The sequence below is a fragment of the Lethenteron reissneri genome, chromosome 26, assembly GCF_015708825.2.
Source record: "Lethenteron reissneri isolate LAM-NWPU_2019-01 chromosome 26, ASM1570882v1, whole genome shotgun sequence".
NCBI lineage: Eukaryota > Metazoa > Chordata > Hyperoartia > Petromyzontiformes > Petromyzontidae > Lethenteron > Lethenteron reissneri.
The window spans coordinates 25,331,391-25,354,712 of NC_083804.1; the positions used below are offsets into that span (position 1 = coordinate 25,331,391).

The 23,322-nt window shown below is 55.4% G+C and overlaps 1 protein-coding gene across 1 annotated transcript in view; it reads left to right on the forward strand.

Annotated features, from left to right (window-relative positions):
- The window catches only part of LOC133347979 (26S proteasome regulatory subunit 10B-like), a 50,853-nt gene extending 28,000 nt beyond the window's left edge, over positions 1-22,853 (forward strand). The window contains exons 6-9 of the mRNA XM_061560739.1: positions 1,546-1,613; positions 2,100-2,214; positions 19,046-19,098; positions 22,786-22,853. Coding sequence (XP_061416723.1) covers positions 1,546-1,613; positions 2,100-2,214; positions 19,046-19,054 — 192 coding nt within the window. The 3' untranslated portion in view covers positions 19,055-19,098; positions 22,786-22,853. The remainder of the gene's footprint in view (positions 1-1,545; positions 1,614-2,099; positions 2,215-19,045; positions 19,099-22,785) is intronic.
- Positions 22,854-23,322: the final 469 nt, after the last annotated feature.

Below are 23,322 nucleotides of genomic sequence, written 5' to 3' on the forward strand. Positions count from 1 at the left end.
TGTCTCGTGTGTACTGTGTGTCCCGTGTAGGCTGTGTCCCGTGTGTGCTGTGCGTCCCGTGTAGACTGTGTGTGCTGTGTGTCCCGTGTAGGCTATGTGTGCTGTGTGTCCCGTGTAGGCTGTGTCCCATGTGTGCTGTGTCCCGTGTAGGCTGTGTCCCATGTGTGCTGTGTGTACCGTGTAGGCTGTGTGTGCTGTGTGTACCGTGTAGGCTGTGTGTACTGTGTGTCCCGTGTAGGCTGTGTGTGCTGCGTGTCCCGTGTAGCGTGTGTGTGCTGTGTGTCCCGTGTAGGCTATGTGTGCTGTGTGTCCCGTGTAGGCTGTGTCCCATGTGTGCTGTGTGTCCCGTGTAGGCTGTGTGTGCTGTGTGTCCCGTGTAGGCTGTGTGTGCTGTGTGTCCCGTGTATGCTGTGTGTGCTGTGTGTGCTGTGTGTCCCGTGTAGGCTGTGTGTGCTGTGTGTCCCGTGTAGGCTGTGTGTCCCGTGTAGGCTGTGTGTGCTGTGTGTCCCGTGTAGGCTGTGTGTGCTGTGTGTCCCGTGTATGCTGTGTGTGCTGTGTGTCCCGTGTAGGCTGTGTGTGCTGTGTGTCCCGTGTATGCTGTGTGTGCTGTGTGTCCCGTGTAGGCTGTGTGTGCTGTGTGTCCCGTGTAGGCTGTGTGTCCCGTGTATGCTGTGTGTGCTGTGTGTCCCGTGTAGGCTGTGTGTGCTGTGTGTCCCGTGTAGGCTGTGTGTCCCGTGTAGGCTGTGTGTGCTGTGTGTCCCGTGTAGGCTGTGTATCCCGTGTAGGCTGTGTGTGCTGTGTGTGTCTTTAGGGGAGCTGTGGCGCAGCGGTTAGCACTGTGCTGCGCTGCGAACCCCAGCAGAGACCCAAAGTTCGATTCCCGCTCACGACCGCCACCAACACCATCAGTGATAGCGATTAATCAAACCGGTCCTGGGCCTCCCCTAGGTCCACTCAGCCCTCAAGTGATTATCCGAAGGAGTGGTGTGTCGTCAACGTTACCACTGGGAGACGAAGGCGACCGGGCGTGGTGCAGGCCACTCACCCCCTCGCGTGCCACAGAGCCGGCCTTCATAGGCGCTGCTCCTCACTAACAGCACTTGCCCCAACAGTCTGTTATAGGCTGTGCGGGGCACCTTTGTCTTTGTGTTGGGTAGTGGTGGTGCAGTGGATAGTGACTGCAAATATCAGTACCAGTCGTGGGCCTCCTCTAGGTAGACTTGGCCTCAAAATAAGCGCCTTCAGTGTGTTAAACGTCAGCACTGGGAGGCAAAGGTGGCCAGGTACGGTGCTGGTGACACCACTCCCTCATGTGCTTCTATATCTGTACCTCTCACTGTATCTGCGTATCTATCTTCATGTCTGTCTCTGTATCTGTGTGGATCTTTTTCTCAGTATATCATTTATCTCAGTTTTTGTCTATCTCTGTGTCTATATATATGTCTACATATTTCCGTCGCTCTCGATATCTATGTATGTCTCAGTGTGACTAGATATATCTCTCAGTATCTGTCTCTTTGTAGATCTGTCTGTCTCTCTCTGTAGCTGGACAAGTCAAAGTTGAAGGCAGGAACCCGAGTGGCCCTGGACATGACCACGTTAACCATCATGAGGTGGGGTCACCCAGTGCTGCCCACTGTATCTCCTGCCCTTGCCATGTGAATGTGGAATTTCCTAGACAGGGTTAAAGCTGCTCTTCCACTGCATCATCATCATTGCAATCATCACAATCATCACAACCACCATCATCACCATCACCACCATGATCACTACCGCCACCATTAGCACACCACCATTAGAACCATCGTCATATCTGAGTGGCTGAGTGAGTGGGTGGTTGAGTGGTTGAGTGAGTGGCTGAGCGAGTGAGTGGGTGAGTGGGTGGGCGAGTTAGTGAGTGGGGGGGTGGTGTTGAGTGATTGGCTGAGTGAGTGAGTGGGTGAATGAGTGGGTGAGTTGGTGAGTAGGTGGCTGAGCGAGTGAGTGGGGGGGGGGGGGTGGTGGTTGAGTGGGTGGCTGAGCGAGTGAGTGGGGGGGTGAATGAGTGGGTGAGTTGGTGAGTGGTTGGGTGAGCGAAGCCCTGCCGTGATTCTCCCCAGGTACCTGCCCAGAGAGGTGGACCCGCTGGTGTACAACATGTCCCACGAAGACCCGGGCCAGGTCTCCTACTCGGAGATCGGGGGGCTCACCGAGCAGATCCGGGAACTCCGAGAGGTGAGCAACCCCCCCTCCACCTCACTCGCACAGAGACTCACAGAGACTCACACTGCCACAGACTCTCACTCAGACTCACTCAGTCACACAAGACTCACAGAGACACACACGGCCACAGACTCTCACTCAGTCACACAGAGACTCCCAATGACACACGTAGACCCTCACAGACTGACTCGGGCTCACTTGCTTACTCAGACTCCCAGATACACACACGCAGACTAAAGACTCATACAGACTCACACAGAGGCTCACAGAGACACATTCATCCTCACAGACTCTCACAGACTCACTCAGACTCCCAGAGACACACACGCAAACTCAGACTCACACAGAGACGCATAGAGACACACACAGACGCATGTAGATTCTCAATCTCACGTAGACTCACTCAGACACACCCACTCACATAGAGAGACACGCAAACTGTCAGTCTCAGACTCACAGATTCGGGCAGACTCATAGACTTGCACGCTCAGTGTCATGGGCGTGCGAGCGAGCAGGTGATCGAGCTGTAGACTCGCCACACGCAGACTCGCCACACACAGACTCCCACATTCACAGTTTCGCTTGCATGTGAGCGAACAACTGATTGAGCTGCAGACTCAAACCCAGACTCACCACATGTAGACTCAATACACGCACAACTCGCACACTCACACCCTTACACAGTGGCTCACATGCTCAGAGAGTCTCACATGCTCACAGTCTCACGTGCGTGTGAGTGAGCAGGTGATTGAGCTGCAAACTCACCACACGCAGGCTCATGCAGAGACTCACACACTCAGAGACTCACACACTCAGAGACTCGCACACTCACAGACTCGCACGCAGTGACTGGCACACTCACAGACTCACACACTCAGACTCACACACTCAGACTCGCACACGCAGAGACTCGCACACTCACAGACTCACGCACTCAGACTCACACGCAGAGACTCGCACACTCACAGACTCACACTCACAGACTCACACTCACAGACTCACACACTCACAGACTCGCACGCAGTGACTCGCACACTCACAGACTCGCACACTCACACTCACAGACTCACACACTCACAGACTCACACACTCACAGACTCGCACGCAGTGACTCGCACACTCACACTCACACACTCGCACACTCACAGACTCACACACTCACCGACTCACATACAGAGACTCGCACACTCAGACTCACATGCAGAGACTCACACACTCACAGACTCACACGCAGAGACTCGCACACTCATAGACTCGCACGCAGAGACTCGCACACTCACAGACTCGCACGCAGTGACTCGCACACTCACAGACTCACACACTCACAGACTCGCACACTCACACACTCGCACACTCACAGACTCACACACTCACAGACTCACACACTCACAGACTCGCACGCAGTGACTCGCACACTCACAGACTCACACACTCGCGCACTCACAGACTCACACACTCACCGACTCACACACAGAGACTCGCACACTCAGACTCACACGCAGAGACTCGCACACTCACAGACTCGCACGCAGAGACTCACACACTCACACGCAGAGACTCGCACACTCACAGACTCACACTCACAGACTCACATACTCACAGACTCACACGCAGAGACTCGCACACTCAGACTCACACGCAGAGAATCGCACACTCACAGACTCACACGCAGAGACTCGCACACTCACAGACTCACACGCAGAGACTCGCACACTCACAGACTCGCACGCAGAGACTCACACACTCACACGCTGAGACTCGCACACTCACAGACTCACACGCAGAGACTCGCACACTCACAGACTCGCACGCAGTGACTCGCACCCTCACAGACTCACACACTCACAGACTCGCACACGCAGAGACTCGCACACTCACAGACTCACGCACTCACAGACTCACACGCAGAGACTCGCACACTCACAGACTCACACTCACAGACTCGCACGCAGAGACTCGCACGCAGAGACTCGCACGCAGAGACTCGCACACTCACTGACTCACACGCAGAGACTCGCACACTCACAGACTCACACACTCGCACACTCACACACTCGCACACTCGCACACTCACAGACTCACACACTCACAGACTCGCACGCAGAGACTCGCACACTCACAGACTCACACGCAGAGACTCGCACGCAGAAACTCACACGCAGAGACTCGCACACTCACAGACTCACACGCAGAGACTCGCACACTCACAGACTCACACGCAGAGATTCGCACAATCACAGACTCACACACTCAGACTCGCACACGCAGAGACTCGCACACTCACAGACTCACGCACTCACAGACTCACACGCAGAGACTCGCACACTCACAGACTCACACGCAGACTCGCCACACACAGACTCCCACATTCACAGTTTCGCTTGCATGTGAGCGAACAACTGATTGAGCTGCAGACTCAAACGCAGACTCACCACATGTAGACTCAATACACGCACAACTCGCACACTCACACCCTTACACAGTGGCTCACATGCTCAGAGAGTCTCACATGCTCACAGTCTCACGTGCGTGTGAGTGAGCAGGTGATTGAGCTGCAAACTCACCACACGCAGGCTCATGCAGAGACTCACACACTCAGAGACTCACACACTCAGAGACTCGCACACTCACAGACTCGCACGCAGTGACTGGCACACTCACAGACTCACACACTCAGACTCACACACTCAGACTCGCACACGCAGAGACTCGCACACTCACAGACTCACGCACTCAGACTCACACGCAGAGACTCGCACACTCACAGACTCACACTCACAGACTCACACTCACAGACTCACACACTCACAGACTCGCACGCAGTGACTCGCACACTCACAGACTCGCACACTCACACTCACAGACTCACACACTCACAGACTCACACACTCACAGACTCGCACGCAGTGACTCGCACACTCACACTCACACACTCGCACACTCACAGACTCACACACTCCCCGACTCACATGCAGAGACTCGCACACTCAGACTCACATGCAGAGACTCACACACTCACAGACTCACACGCAGAGACTCGCACACTCATAGACTCGCACGCAGAGACTCGCACACTCACAGACTCGCACGCAGTGACTCGCACACTCACAGACTCACACACTCACAGACTCGCACACTCACACACTCGCACACTCACAGACTCACACACTCACAGACTCACACACTCACAGACTCGCACGCAGTGACTCGCACACTCACAGACTCACACACTCGCGCACTCACAGACTCACACACTCACCGACTCACACACAGAGACTCGCACACTCAGACTCACACGCAGAGACTCGCACACTCACAGACTCGCACGCAGATACTCACACACTCACACGCAGAGACTCGCACACTCACAGACTCACACTCACAGACTCACACACTCACAGACTCACACGCAGAGACTCGCACACTCAGACTCACACGCAAAGAATCGCACACTTACAGACTCACACGCAGAGACTCGCACACTCACAGACTCACACGCAGAGACTCGCACACTCACAGACTCGCACGCAGAGACTCACACACTCACACGCTGAGACTCGCACACTCACAGACTCACACGCAGAGACTCGCACACTCACAGACTCGCACGCAGTGACTCGCACACTCACAGACTCACACACTCACAGACTCGCACACGCAGAGACTCGCACACTCACAGACTCACGCACTCACAGACTCACACGCAGAGACTCGCACACTCACAGACTCACACTCACAGACTCGCACGCAGAGACTCGCATGCAGAGACTCGCACGCAGAGACTCGCACACTCACTGACTCACACGCAGAGACTCGCACACTCACAGACTCACACACTCGCACACTCACACACTCGCACACTCGCACACTCACAGACTCACACACTCACAGACTCGCACGCAGAGACTCGCACACTCACAGACTCACACGCAGAGACTCGCACGCAGAAACTCACACGCAGAGACTCGCACACTCACAGACTCACACGCAGAGACTCGCACACTCACAGACTCACACGCAGAGATTCGCACAATCACAGACTCACACACTCAGACTCGCACACGCAGAGACTCGCACACTCACAGACTCACGCACTCACAGACTCACACGCAGAGACTCGCACACTCACAGACTCACACGCAGACTCGCCACACACAGACTCCCACATTCACAGTTTCGCTTGCATGTGAGCGAACAACTGATTGAGCTGCAGACTCAAACGCAGACTCACCACATGTAGACTCAATACACGCACAACTCGCACACTCACACCCTTACACAGTGGCTCACATGCTCAGAGAGTCTCACATGCTCACAGTCTCACGTGCGTGTGAGTGAGCAGGTGATTGAGCTGCAAACTCACCACACGCAGGCTCATGCAGAGACTCACACACTCAGAGACTCACACACTCAGAGACTTGCACACTCACAGACTCGCACGCAGTGACTGGCACACTCACAGACTCACACACTCAGACTCACACACTCAGACTCGCACACGCAGAGACTCGCACACTCACAGACTCACGCACTCAGACTCACACGCAGAGACTCGCACACTCACAGACTCACACTCACAGACTCACACTCACAGACTCACACACTCACAGACTCGCACGCAGTGACTCGCACACTCACAGACTCGCACACTCACACGCACAGACTCACACACTCACAGACTCACACACTCACAGACTCGCACGCAATGACTCGCACACTCACACTCACACACTCGCACACTCACAGACTCACACACTCACCGACTCACATGCAGAGACTCGCACACTCAGACTCACACGCAGAGACTCACACACTCACAGACTCACACGCAGAGACTCGCACATTCATAGACTCGCACGCAGAGACTCGCACACTCACAGACTCGCACACAGTGACTCGCACACTCACAGACTCGCACACTCACACGCACAGACTCACACACTCACAGACTCACACACTCACAGACTCGCACGCAATGACTCGCACACTCACACTCACACACTCGCACACTCACAGACTCACACACTCACCGACTCACATGCAGAGACTCGCACACTCAGACTCACACGCAGAGACTCACACACTCACAGACTCACACGCAGAGACTCGCACACTCATAGACTCGAACGCAGAGACTCGCACACTCACAGACTCACACACTCGCACACTCACACACTCGCACACTCACAGACTCGCACACTCACACACTCGCACACTCACAGACTCACACACTCACAGACTCACACACTCACAGACTCGCACGCAGTGACTCGCACACTCACACTCACACACTCGCACACTCACAGACTCACACACTCACCGACTCACATGCAGAGACTCGCACACTCAGACTCACATGCAGAGACTCACACACTCACAGACTCACACGCAGAGACTCGCACACTCATAGACTCGCACGCAGAGACTCGCACACTCACAGACTCGCACGCAGTGACTCGCACACTCACAGACTCACACACTCACAGACTCGCACACTCACACACTCGCACACTCACAGACTCACACACTCACAGACTCACACACTCACAGACTCGCACGCAGTGACTCGCACACTCACAGACTCACACACTCGCGCACTCACAGACTCACACACTCACCGACTCACACACAGAGACTCGCACACTCAGACTCACACGCAGAGACTCGCACACTCACAGACTCGCACGCAGAGACTCACACACTCACACGCAGAGACTCGCACACTCACAGACTCACACTCACAGACTCACACACTCACAGACTCACACGCAGAGACTCGCACACTCAGACTCACACGCAGAGAATCGCACACTTACAGACTCACACGCAGAGACTCGCACACTCACAGACTCACACGCAGAGACTCGCACACTCACAGACTCACACACTCACAGACTCACACACTCACAGACTCGCACGCAGTGACTCGCACACTCACACTCACACACTCGCACACTCACAGACTCACACACTCACCGACTCACATGCAGACACTAGCACACTCAGACTCACACGCAGAGACTCACACACTCACAGACTCACACGCAGAGACTCGCACACTCATAGACTCGCACGCAGAGACTCGCACACTCACAGACTCGCACGCAGTGACTCGCACACTCACAGACTCACACACTCACAGACTCGCACACTCACACACTCGCACACTCACAGACTCACAAACTCACAGACTCACACACTCACAGACTCGCACGCAGTGACTCGCACACTCACAGACTCACACACTCGCACACTCACAGACTCACACACTCACCGACTCACACACAGAGACTCGCACACTCAGACTCACACGCAGAGACTCGTACACTCACAGACTCGCACGCAGAGACTCACACACTCACACGCAGAGACTCGCACACTCACAGACTCACACTCACAGACTCACACACTCACAGACTCACACGCAGAGACTCGCACACTCAGACTCACACGCAGAGAATCGCACACTCACAGACTCACACGCAGAGACTCGCACACTCACAGACTCACACGCAGAGACTCGCACACTCACAAACTCGCACGCAGAGACTCACACACTCACACGCTGAGACTCGCACACTCACAGACTCACACGCAGAGACTCGCACGCAGTGACTCGCACACTCACAGACTCACACACTCATAGACTCGCACACGCAGAGACTCGCACACTCACAGACTCACGCACTCACAGACTCACACGCAGAGACTCGCACACTCACAGACTCACACTCACAGACTCGGACGCAGAGACTCGCACACAGAAACTCACACGCAGAGACTCGCACACTCATAGACTCGCACGCAGAGACTCGCACACTCACAGACTCGCACGCAGTGACTCGCACACTCACAGACTCACACACTCACAGACTCGCACACTCACACACTCGCACACTCACAGACTCACACACTCACAGACTCACACACTCACAGACTCGCACGCAGTGACTCGCACACTCACACTCACACACTCGCACACTCACAGACTCACACACTCACCGACTCACATGCAGAGACTCGCACACTCAGACTCACATGCAGAGACTCACACACTCACAGACTCACACGCAGAGACTCGCACACTCATAGACTCGCACGCAGAGACTCGCACACTCACAGACTCGCACGCAGTGACTCGCACACTCACAGACTCACACACTCACAGACTCGCACACTCACACACTCGCACACTCACAGACTCACACACTCACAGACTCACACACTCACAGACTCGCACGCAGTGACTCGCACACTCACAGACTCACACACTCGCGCACTCACAGACTCACACACTCACCGACTCACACACAGAGACTCGCACACTCAGACTCACACGCAGAGACTCGCACACTCACAGACTCGCACGCAGAGACTCACACACTCACACGCAGAGACTCGCACACTCACAGACTCACACTCACAGACTCACACACTCACAGACTCACACGCAGAGACTCGCACACTCAGACTCACACGCAGAGAATCGCACACTTACAGACTCACACGCAGAGACTCGCACACTCACAGACTCACACGCAGAGACTCGCACACTCACAGACTCGCACGCAGAGACTCACACACTCACACGCTGAGACTCGCACACTCACAGACTCACACGCAGAGACTCGCACACTCACAGACTCGCACGCAGTGACTCGCACACTCACAGACTCACACACTCACAGACTCGCACACGCAGAGACTCGCACACTCACAGACTCACGCACTCACAGACTCACACGCAGAGACTCGCACACTCACAGACTCACACTCACAGACTCGCACGCAGAGACTCGCACGCAGAGACTCGCACGCAGAGACTCGCACACTCACTGACTCACACGCAGAGACTCGCACACTCACAGACTCACACACTCGCACACTCACACACTCGCACACTCGCACACTCACAGACTCACACACTCACAGACTCGCACGCAGAGACTCGCACACTCACAGACTCACACGCAGAGACTCGCACGCAGAAACTCACACGCAGAGACTCGCACACTCACAGACTCACACGCAGAGACTCGCACACTCACAGACTCACACGCAGAGATTCGCACAATCACAGACTCACACACTCAGACTCGCACACGCAGAGACTCGCACACTCACAGACTCACGCACTCACAGACTCACACGCAGAGACTCGCACACTCACAGACTCACACGCAGACTCGCCACACACAGACTCCCACATTCACAGTTTCGCTTGCATGTGAGCGAACAACTGATTGAGCTGCAGACTCAAACGCAGACTCACCACATGTAGACTCAATACACGCACAACTCGCACACTCACACCCTTACACAGTGGCTCACATGCTCAGAGAGTCTCACATGCTCACAGTCTCACGTGCGTGTGAGTGAGCAGGTGATTGAGCTGCAAACTCACCACACGCAGGCTCATGCAGAGACTCACACACTCAGAGACTCACACACTCAGAGACTTGCACACTCACAGACTCGCACGCAGTGACTGGCACACTCACAGACTCACACACTCAGACTCACACACTCAGACTCGCACACGCAGAGACTCGCACACTCACAGACTCACGCACTCAGACTCACACGCAGAGACTCGCACACTCACAGACTCACACTCACAGACTCACACTCACAGACTCACACACTCACAGACTCGCACGCAGTGACTCGCACACTCACAGACTCGCACACTCACACACACAGACTCACACACTCACAGACTCACACACTCACAGACTCGCACGCAATGACTCGCACACTCACACTCACACACTCACACACTCGCACACTCACAGACTCACACACTCACCGACTCACATGCAGAGACTCGCACACTCAGACTCACACGCAGAGACTCACACACTCACAGACTCACACGCAGAGACTCGCACATTCATAGACTCGCACGCAGAGACTCGCACACTCACAGACTCGCACGCAGTGACTCGCACACTCACAGACTCACACACTCACAGACTCGCACACTCACACACTCGCACACTCACAGACTCACACACTCACAGACTCACACACTCACAGACTCGCACGCAGTGACTCGCACACTCACAGACTCACACACTCGCACACTCACAGACTCACACACTCACCGACTCACACACAGAGACTCGCACACTCAGACTCACACGCAGAGACTCGCACACTCACAGACTCGCACGCAGAGACTCACACACTCACACGCAGAGACTCGCACACTCACAGACTCACACGCAGAGACTCGCACGCAGAAACTCACACGCATAGACTCGCACACTCACAGACTCACACGCAGAGACTCGCACACTCACAGACTCACACGCAGAGATTCGCACAATCACAGACTCACACACTCAGACTCGCACACGCAGAGACTCGCACACTCACAGACTCACGCACTCACAGACTCACAAGCAGAGACTCGCACACTCACAGACGCACACGCAGACTCGCCACACACAGACTCCCACATTCACAGTTTCGCTTGCATGTGAGCGAACAACTGATTGAGCTGCAGACTCAAACCCAGACTCACCACATGTAGAATCAATACACGCACAACTCGCACACTCACACCCTTACACAGTGGCTCACATGCTCAGAGAGTCTCACATGCTCACAGTCTCACGTGCGTGTGAGTGAGCAGGTGATTGAGCTGCAAACTCACCACACGCAGGCTCAAGCAGAGACTCACACACTCAGAGACTCACACACTCAGAGACTTGCACACTCACAGATTCGCACGCAGTGACTGGCACACTCACAGACTCACACACTCAGACTCACACACTCAGACTCACACACTCAGACTCGCACACGCAGAGACTCGCACACTCACAGACTCACGCACTCAGACTCACACGCAGAGACTCACACACTCACAGACTCACACTCACAGACTCACACTCACAGACTCACACACTCACAGACTCGCACGCAGTGACTCGCACGCAGTGACTCGCACACTCACAGACTCGCACACTCACACTCACAGACTCACACACTCACAGACTCACACACTCACAGACTCGCACGCAGTGACTCGCACACTCACACTCACACACTCGCACACTCACTTGCACGCACGCCATTTTATGTGTCCGTCTGCTACAGCAGAGGTGAACGGAATATCAACAGGACCAGCATTTCCGCTTTATTAACCTGATCAAGGCCTATGATACCATCATAAGGCCAGGGCTCTAGATTCTCGTGCTGTTGGAGTCCCTAACTCTCTGCTCACAATCTGTAAGGGCCTTCATGATGGTTGGCAGGCCTGGATAAAGCTGTGTAGCCTGGAGTCAGAGCCATTCCCTATTCACCTTGGGGTGTGACAGGGATGTACTCTGTCCCATGTTCTATTGAACATCATCTTTGACTATGTACCAGAGGAATTTCCATCTGGTACATATGTAGTATTCTTGAATAAGACAGAGACGTCGTAGAGGCCACACGCTTTTATTCCAATAACACTAGTCCTCAGGACTCACTGGGGGAACAGCCCAACCACACAACCTAGGGAGGTACAGCCTCCGGCTCTATTCTCATTACTCTCCTTCCCTAGCCTACAGCTACTCAATTACTCTCCTTCCCTAGCCTACAGCTAGTCAGCCCACTCAGTCCCAGCGGGGCGGCATCCTCGAGGCTTGGGGTCCAGGATCTCCGGCCGCACCTCCTTCAGCTTCTGGTGAGATGGCCCCCCTCCGCTCTCCAGGAGCCATCTTATATCCCTTCTCTCTGAGGGGCGGGGGTGTCTCGGGGCCCTGGCTCTCGCCAGCCCCCTCCCCTCAGAGCGGTTCCAACCACCTCTCGTCCCTGCCGGTCCAGACCGGTCCAGACCGGTACGTACCTCTCCCCTAGCTTGTGTGACCTGTGTGACCTGTGTCAACCTTGGTGTCAACCTTGACCACCACATCACCCCCCCCCCCCCCTATACAGCACGCAGCCGTCCCGGCTGCATCACTATCCACATCCCAACCCTAACTCGCGAAACAGGAATTCTGAACACAACAAGAACAATGTGTGAGCCTCAACACAACAATAACAACAACAGAACAACAAACACAACTATCCCCAATAATTTACCCCAACCCCCCTGTACACAAAACACTGCAGACACACCACACCAACGAACAAGGTGACTCGAACACCCAGGCCCCGCGAGGAGGCAGTGTATCTGCGACAGGTCTCAGGAGAACCTGAGACCCTTCGAACGAGTCCGTGTGGCGGGTCCATCGCCAGAGGCCAGCGTTTCTTGCGGAGGGTCAGGAGGGGCCAGATGACGGGCGTCCGGCACATCCCGAGGCCCCGGGGACAAAGCCCGCGAGTCGTCTTCCTGCTGGACAGGCGGCCGGCTCGGTTCCCGCTCCTCTGGTGAGGCCACCCGAAGTGGACTCACACCTGCAGCATCCGAAAGAGTGGCAGGGGGTTTCAGAACAACAAGGGGATCACGAGGCCCCTCCCCCAACCTGCCGAACACATCACGCGGCCGGCCCCTGCGAGATGAAGGTGTGTGAGTACGTGGTGCGACATAGGGCTTCAGGCGCGAGGGGTGCACATACCAAGAACGCCGTCCGCACGCGACCCTAACACACTGGTCCCGAACGACCCGAACAATGTCGACCGGCCCCCGCCAGGGCTGCAGCAATTTCGATGACGTTGACAGCGGCACCTGCGGGCAGTGCAGCCACGTCTTATCCCCTACCGCCCATTTATACACTGTAACCCGGCGATCATACAGACGCTCGTTGGCTCGTTGCCTTGCCCTGGAATTTTCCTGCGCGGCCACCCTTGAACTGAGAGTGTTCGGAGAGTTTCGAGCGAGACGCCGCCGTCTGGACCCGAAATTGCACCTCCATGGGGGGGTCGACATCCCTGCCGTACATTAAGTAGAAGGGCGAATAGCCCGTGGCCGCGTGAGGCGCCAACCTATATGCGGCCAGAACTCCGGGAATCCTCAGGTCCCAATCCAACTGTGTGTCGTCTACCTGATGACACAACATAGAGGTAATGGTCCGGTGTAGACGTTCGACCATACCATCGGTCTGCGGGTGGTAGGGGGAAAGTTCTTTCCCTGGTCGGTTAGCAGCCGTTCCGGGGCGCCCTTATCCAGGACGTAGCCCTGGAGAAACGCCTCCGCAATGGCTGCCGCCGACTGGTTGGGGAGGGGCCAGGCCATAGGCCAACGGGTGAAATATTCAACCCCAACCAGCAGGTACTTATTACCCCGAGCGGTGACAGGGAAGGGACCCAGAATGTCAAGAGCCACCAACTCGTTAACCCGGGACACCTGAATGGACTGAAGGGGTGGGCAAGCCGCCCTAGCCGGGTGTTTCCGCCGCGCACACTGCGTGCAACTATTCAAAAGGTCGGCGACATCGTGCGCCATTCTCGGCCAAAAAAAATCCAATTGCAGTGTAGCGAGCGTTTTGTGAATACCCAAATGCAGGATGCGTTCGTGCGCCGCCCACACGGCCCTGCCCCGCAGAGCGGTGGGGACGACGATTTTGTAACGCCCCGAGCTGGCGTCCCATGACATGAGGAGACCCTCCCGCAACCTGACAGTACCTACCCTTTCCTGACAATCTCCCCCTCTCTCCGCACGACGGCGTAACCTGAGGAGGGAATTGTCTTCCATCTGGAACCGTCCCCATTCGTCCAGAGGCAGATCGAGGAGCGAGTCGCGAGCGACCAACACCTGCGAGTCCCCCTCGGCGACAGGTTCCCCATCGACCACCCCTGCTGTCGCCGCCAAGGGAGAAGCCGAAGCGGTACTCGTGGCCGATTTGCATCTCCCCGAGCCCATAAAACACGTGCACCCATCACCCCGAGGAAGCCGTGACAAGCCATCCGCGTTTGAATGTTGTGTCCCCTTCCGGTACACAACCATGAACGTGTAGTCCTGTAGGACCTCAAGCCAACGTGACAGCTGGCCGGACGGCTGGTCTATTTTCAACGCATACTGTAGCGCGGCATGATCGGAACGAACTGTAAAATGCCTACCATACAGGTACGGTCGATATTGTTGAACAAACACGACAATAGCGAGCAGTTCACGGCGGGTGACGCAATAACGTTGTTCTGCCGGAGACAGGACTCTACTGCCGTAGGCAATGACCCGTTCGACCCCGTTGACAACCTGCGAAAGCACCACGCCGATGCCGGTATTTCTGGCATCGGTGTCCAGGATGAAGGGCAACGTGAAATCGGGATAGCATAAGGGAGGAGCTCGGACAAGGGCATCGCGAAGCGCCCTGAACGCCCTGTCTTCCTCTTCCCCCCAATGGAATTTAGCCCCCTTAGCCGTCAGAGCATGAAGGGGTTTGGCGATCGTCGCAAACTCCTCAACAAACCGGCTGTAATAGGAAGCAAAGCCTATAAAGCTGCGGACTTCCCCCACAGACGTTGGCGTAGGCCACGTTCTTACACAGTCAGTTTTTGCAGGATCGGTGGCTATACCCGTAGAACTGACAACGTGGCCGAGGTACCGCACCGATTCACGCAACAGGAAACATTTCTGAGGCTTAAATTTAAGGTTAGTCGATCGCACTCTGAGAAATACAGCCCGCAGTCTGTCCAGATGTTCCTCAAACGTACGGCTGAAAATAATCACGTCGTCCAGATATATAAGACAAGAGTCCCACTGCAGGCCAGCGAGGACCAGTTCCATCAATCTCTGGAACGTCGCTGGAGCTGAGTGCAATCCCATGGGCAACCGATTGAACTGATAAAGGCCCTGTGGCGTACGGAACGCGGTCTTAGGTTTGGAAGCCTCATCCAAGGGCAGTTGCCAAAACTCCGACAAAAGGTCCAAGGTTGAAAAATACCGCGCCACCGCCAAGGCATCGAGCGACTCGTCCATGCGAGGGAGCGGATACGCGTCCGCCAGCGAAACCTTGTTAAGCTTCCGAAAATCCACACAAAACCTCAAACTGCCATCATGTTTTTTAACAAGCACAATCGGCGCACCCCATGGGCTGTTGGAGGGAGCCACAATGTCTGCGGCAAGCATGTCATTCACTGCCAACGGACATGTTCCTTCTCTGCCGGACTCAATCGGAACGCATTTTGCCGAATGGGGGCGAAATCCCCCGTATCAATGTGGTGTTTAAATAGATTAGTGCACCCAACATCGAATTTGTGTTTGCTAAAAACATCGGGAAATTTACGAAGCAACATGCGCAGCTTTAATCTTTGTGACTCGGAAAAATTTTCAGCCCCTGAACAGAGAGCATCCATCCATACCTCATCGACACCCCCCTGTGTCCCGGACGCCGGCGCCTCACCGACATGAGCCGCGACGGAGTCAGTGTGCAGCGGCAGCGATGCATATGCAATCACAGCCACTCGGTGCACGACCTTCGTCCGCAACCCCGCATTCAGCAATAGAATGAAGGGCTGTCCATCTCTAGGCACAAGCGTTTGTGCACCCACCAGGTCCAACGCTTGCTCGGTCGTATTGGAAGGAGACAACAAAACCCCCGACGTAGCGTCTTCCTCCAGTGGTTTGCGTAACTGAAGCGGTATTAGCATCTGCGCACCCGGCGGAATCCGCACGGTTTCAGACGCCATAGCCGGAACAGTCGCGCAAGCCGTGCGCAGCCGGTTTGGTGAGGGCAGAAATGCCATCCGGCGGCCCGAAGGAAGCTCGATGCAGCCTTTGTCAATTAAAATTTTGATGGGCATCCTCCCCAAGAAGTCCGTACCCAACAAACAGGGAACGGCCAAGGCATCGGAAACCAAAACGGGACCAGATAATTTAATGTCGCCAATACAAATTTGTGCAGTTATTTGGCCAATAATCCCCAGGGAACCCCCATTCGCCCCAAAACAAGGGACGGAGAACGGGGCGAGTGCCTGACATCTCTTTGGTAACACGTTGTATATGAGGTCGGAAATTATAGTAGCCGAAGCCCCCGTATCGACCAACAATCGAAATTGAATCCCCTCAATATCCCCGAGAATAACCGACGAGCCCGTCGCCGTGGCCACGACCCTGTGGGTCAACTCGGACCACTGAACCGCGCGAAGTGGCCCCCGAACATCAGCCCCGTTCCGCTCCCCACCCCTCAACGCAACGCGATTTAGTGGCGCGCCGATTCGTGGTGTATGAGATGCGGGCAGGCACCATGTGCGTGAGGTGTCGCGACATGCCTGGGGTTCTTGTGGAGCGGCCGGCGGATGGGCGGACGATGGTGGACGACCCGGAGCCCGGCGCCGGGGTGCTGGACAACCCGATGCCAGGTGACCCAGCTGGCCACAGTTGTAGCACGTGACGCGAGCCCACGCCCGCGGGGATCCGTGTCTCCGCCGGGGTTCCCCTTGGCGAGGCCGGTCGGCCCCCCTCCAACTGGCGGCCCGCTGCGACGCGAAGGCCTGGGTATCCGGGACCTCGTCAACTCTTGCAGCGGCGCACGCCGCCACCTGCCCATCCCGCTGGAGGAGCAACTCTGTGTGCAGGTAATGTGCCGCCCCCAGCGAGGAAAGGTTAGCTTCGTCGACTAGCCTACAGCTAGTCAGCCCACTCAGTCCCAGCGGGGCGGCATCCAGGATCTCCGGCCGCACCTCCTTCAGCTTCTGGTGAGATGGCCCCCCCCCTGCTCTTCGGGAGCCGTCTTATATCCCTTCTCTCTGAGGGGCGGGGGTGTCTCGGGGCCCTGGCTCTCGCCAGCCCCCTCCCCTCAGAGCGGTTCCAACCACCTCTCGTCTCTGCCGGTCCGGACCGGTCCAGACCGGTACGTACCTCTCCCCTAGCTTGTGTGACCTGTGTGACCTGTGTCAACCTTGGTGTCAACCTTGACCACCACACATATACAATGGGAGGCTGATCGATGCCCGGGTAAAGAGATGGCTCCCTATTAATTAACCATGTTACGTATGCTGATGATCTGTTGAGTCATCTTCCTGGTTCTTTCGGTAAAGTCACGTAGAAGGAAAATAATAATAAAATAATACGTGGCTTTACCGAAAGAACCAAGAATATGAATCCCTGCAGTCACGAAAGCTTTAAATCGAAAAAGATCTGTTGATTATTGCTCACTCTGAGAAGGAGTTGGAGGCGCTGCTGTTGAACCTGGGGCCTTACCATCAGCCCCACCAAAACATAGCACTTGGCTGGGTGTTTTATACATTATCAAATACTCCCATCCCCATAACTCCCCATGAGTGGATGGGGCAGTTGTGGAGAGAGTGGAGTAGTTCCCGTACCTGGGCAGTGTGCTTATGACCAAATCTGGTTTGGCAACGGAGGTCTCACTCGGAATTCGTCTGGTGACATCTCTTCATTGGCTGCGTAACGCTGTGTGAAAGTTACCTGGCCTGTCGCTCCACATGAAGCTTCGGGTCTTTTCGGCCATTGTTATGCCCTCCCTTCTCTATGCTCGCGAAGCATTGAGACTTCTCCGTCAGAATCAGAATCTTTATTTAGACTGGAGGAATGGAACCTCTGCGCCGGTTTGAAACATTCAGGCTGGCCTGCCTACGATCCACCCTGGGTTTAACCCAGATGGAGGACGAAGGAGCAATACTCAGAAGAACGAGCAGAACTCCAGACGGCGGAAACGCAAGAAATTGGCTTAGTGGGAAGCATCTGTCGGTCATCTCAGTCGGTCAACCCATGTGGCACCTGGGTCCTGTCCTGTGACCTCCTGTCGGCGAGCCTTTGACACTGCACGTGGCCGGAAAGGGCACCTGGCCTGGCACAAGCACCGTGGTGATGATGTCACCACCACCTAGTGGTGTTGTTGTGGTGTATATGTGTATGTCTGTGAGTGAGAATGCCGGCCTGTATGTGTGTCCCAGGTATTGTGATGTTCATGATATTGACAATGATTTCTCTCCCTCTGTGTCTCAGTTATCGTGAAGGCTACCAATGGGCCTCGCTATGTGGTCGGATGTCGCAGACAGGTGACTATAAAACTATACATTATATTAATTTTACTAGGTAAGGCCCACTGAGCTATGTAGCTGTATTTAGAAGTGACTTGGCTATCACAAATGATAGCTCAACGAAGTGGATTATCACGTGGACATTTATAGCAGCCAAATACCCTTAAACGCGTGACGTTGATTCTAAATGTGGACGGAAAAACTGGAGGACCCGGAGAAAAATCCATGTGACCACGGGGTGAGAGAGACGCAGACTCCAAATATACAGCAGCAAGCATTGTCGGGGTTGTGATCGAACCCATGTCCTCCTGCATACCAGGCGAGGTAGTCAACATCTCGCCACCGCGGGACAGAGCACTCCACATGTGCTGTGTGTCCCCTGTGTGGCTCGTGTGTTCTTTGTATCTCTGTGTGTGCTGTATGTCTCCTTGTGTGCTGTGTGTCCCCGTGCGTGCTGTGTGTGCTTTGTGTCCCCATGTGTGCTGTGTGTCCCATGTGTGCTGTGTGTCCCGTGTAGGCTGTATCCCATGTGTGCTGTGTGTCCCGTGTAGGCTGTGTCCTATGTGTGCTGTGTGTCCCCGTGCGTGCTGTGTGTGCTTTGTGTCCCCATGTGTGCTGTGTGTCCCATGTGTGCTGTGTGTCCCATGTGTGCTGTGTGTCCCGTGTAGGCTGTGTCCCATGTGTGCTGTGTGTCCCGTGTAGGCTGTGTCCCGTGTGTGCTGTGTGTCCCATGTGTGCTGTGTGTCCCGTGTAGGCTGTGTGTGCTGTGTGTCCCGTGTAGGCTGTGTCCCATGTGTGCTGTGTGTCCCCGTGCGTGCTGTGTGTGCTTTGTGTCCCCATGTGTGCTGTGTGTCCGTGTAGACTGTGTCCCATGTGTGTTGTGTGTCCCATGTGTGCTGTGTGTCCCGTGTAGGCGGTGTCTCATGTGTGCTGTGTCCTCGTGCGTGATGTGTGTGCGTTGTGTCCCCATGTGTGCTGTGTGTCCCGTGTAGGCTGTGTCCCATGTGTGCTGTGTGTCCCGTGTAGGCTGTGTCCCATGTGTGCTGTGTGTCCCGTGTGTGCTGTGTGTCCCGTGTAGGCTGTGTCCCATGTGTGCTGTGTGTCCCGTGTAGGCTGTGTCCCATGTGTGCTGTGTGTCCCGTGTGTGCTGTGTGTCCCGTGTGTGCTGTGTCCCATGTGTGCTGTGTGTCCCGTGTAGGCTGTGTCCCATGTGTGCTGTGTGTCCTGTGTGTGCTGTGTGTCTCGTGTGTACTTTGTGTCCCGTGTGTGCTGTGTGTCCCGTGTGTGCTGTGTGTCCCATGTGTGCTGTGTGTCCCGTGTGTGCTGTGTGTCTCGTGTGTACTGTGTGTCCCGTGTGTGCTGTGTGTCCCGTGTGTGCTGTGTGTCCCATGTGTGCTGTGTGTCCCGTGTAGGCTGTGTGTGCTGTGTGTCCCGTGTAGGCTGTGTCCCATGTGTGCTGTGTGTCCCGTGTAGGCTGTGTCCCATGTGTGCTGTGTGTCCCGTGTGTGCTGTGTGTCTCGTGTGTACTGTGTGTCCCGTGTAGGCTGTGTCCCGTGTGTGCTGTGCGTCCCGTGTAGACTGTGTGTGCTGTGTGTCCCGTGTAGGCTATGTGTGCTGTGTGTCCCGTGTAGGCTGTGTCCCATGTGTGCTGTGTCCCGTGTAGGCTGTGTCCCATGTGTGCTGTGTGTACCGTGTAGGCTGTGTGTGCTGTGTGTACCGTGTAGGCTGTGTGTACTGTGTGTCCCGTGTAGGCTGTGTGTGCTGCGTGTCCCGTGTAGCGTGTGTGTGCTGTGTGTCCCGTGTAGGCTATGTGTGCTGTGTGTCCCGTGTAGGCTGTGTCCCATGTGTGCTGTGTGTCCCGTGTAGGCTGTGTGTGCTGTGTGTCCCGTGTAGGCTGTGTGTGCTGTGTGTCCCGTGTATGCTGTGTGTGCTGTGTGTGCTGTGTGTCCCGTGTAGGCTGTGTGTGCTGTGTGTCCCGTGTAGGCTGTGTGTCCCGTGTAGGCTGTGTGTGCTGTGTGTCCCGTGTAGGCTGTGTGTGCTGTGTGTCCCGTGTATGCTGTGTGTGCTGTGTGTCCCGTGTAGGCTGTGTGTGCTGTGTGTCCCGTGTATGCTGTGTGTGCTGTGTGTCCCGTGTAGGCTGTGTGTCCCGTGTGTGCTGTGTGTCTCGTGTGTACTGTGTGTCCCGTGTAGGCTGTGTCCCGTGTGTGCTGTGCGTCCCGTGTAGACTGTGTGTGCTGTGTGTCCCGTGTAGGCTATGTGTGCTGTGTGTCCCGTGTAGGCTGTGTCCCATGTGTGCTGTGTCCCGTGTAGGCTGTGTCCCATGTGTGCTGTGTGTACCGTGTAGGCTGTGTGTGCTGTGTGTACCGTGTAGGCTGTGTGTACTGTGTGTCCCGTGTAGGCTGTGTGTGCTGCGTGTCCCGTGTAGCGTGTGTGTGCTGTGTGTCCCGTGTAGGCTATGTGTGCTGTGTGTCCCGTGTAGGCTGTGTCCCATGTGTGCTGTGTGTCCCGTGTAGGCTGTGTGTGCTGTGTGTCCCGTGTAGGCTGTGTGTGCTGTGTGTCCCGTGTATGCTGTGTGTGCTGTGTGTGCTGTGTGTCCCGTGTAGGCTGTGTGTGCTGTGTGTCCCGTGTAGGCTGTGTGTCCCGTGTAGGCTGTGTGTGCTGTGTGTCCCGTGTAGGCTGTGTGTGCTGTGTGTCCCGTGTATGCTGTGTGTGCTGTGTGTCCCGTGTAGGCTGTGTGTGCTGTGTGTCCCGTGTATGCTGTGTGTGCTGTGTGTCCCGTGTAGGCTGTGTGTGCTGTGTGTCCCGTGTAGGCTGTGTGTCCCGTGTATGCTGTGTGTGCTGTGTGTCCCGTGTAGGCTGTGTGTGCTGTGTGTCCCGTGTAGGCTGTGTGTCCCGTGTAGGCTGTGTGTGCTGTGTGTCCCGTGTAGGCTGTGTATCCCGTGTAGGCTGTGTGTGCTGTGTGTGTCTTTAGGGGAGCTGTGGCGCAGCGGTTAGCACTGTGCTGCGCTGCGAACCCCAGCAGAGACCCAAAGTTCGATTCTGGCTCACGACCGCCACCAACACCATCAGTGATAGCGATTAATCAAACCGGTCCTGGGCCTCCCCTAGGTCCACTCAGCCCTCAAGTGATTATCCGAAGGAGTGGTGTGTCGTCAACGTTACCACTGGGAGACGAAGGCGACCGGGCGTGGTGCAGGCCACTCACCCCCTCGCGTGCCACAGAGCCGGCCTTCATAGGCGCTGCTCCTCACTAACAGCACTTGCCCCAACAGTCTGTTATAGGCTGTGCGGGGCACCTTTGTCTTTGTGTTGGGTAGTGGTGGTGCAGTGGATAGTGACTGCAAATATCAGTACCAGTCGTGGGCCTCCTCTAGGTAGACTTGGCCTCAAAATAAGCGCCTTCAGTGTGTTAAACGTCAGCACTGGGAGGCAAAGGTGGCCAGGTACGGTGCTGGTGACACCACTCCCTCATGTGCTTCTATATCTGTACCTCTCACTGTATCTGCGTATCTATCTTCATGTCTGTCTCTGTATCTGTGTGGATCTTTTTCTCAGTATATCATTTATCTCAGTTTTTGTCTATCTCTGTGTCTATATATATGTCTACATATTTCCGTCGCTCTCGATATCTATGTATGTCTCAGTGTGACTAGATATATCTCTCAGTATCTGTCTCTTTGTAGATCTGTCTGTCTCTCTCTGTAGCTGGACAAGTCAAAGTTGAAGGCAGGAACCCGAGTGGCCCTGGACATGACCACGTTAACCATCATGAGGTGGGGTCACCCAGTGCTGCCCACTGTATCTCCTGCCCTTGCCATGTGAATGTGGAATTTCCTAGACAGGGTTAAAGCTGCTCTTCCACTGCATCATCATCATTGCAATCATCACAATCATCACAACCACCATCATCACCATCACCACCATGATCACTACCGCCACCATTAGCACACCACCATTAGAACCATCGTCATATCTGAGTGGCTGAGTGAGTGGGTGGTTGAGTGGTTGAGTGAGTGGCTGAGCGAGTGAGTGGGTGAGTGGGTGGGCGAGTTAGTGAGTGGGGGGGTGGTGTTGAGTGATTGGCTGAGTGAGTGAGTGGGTGAATGAGTGGGTGAGTTGGTGAGTAGGTGGCTGAGCGAGTGAGTGGGGGGGGGGGGGTGGTGGTTGAGTGGGTGGCTGAGCGAGTGAGGGGGGGGGTGAATGAGTGGGTGAGTTGGTGAGTGGTTGGGTGAGCGAGGCCCT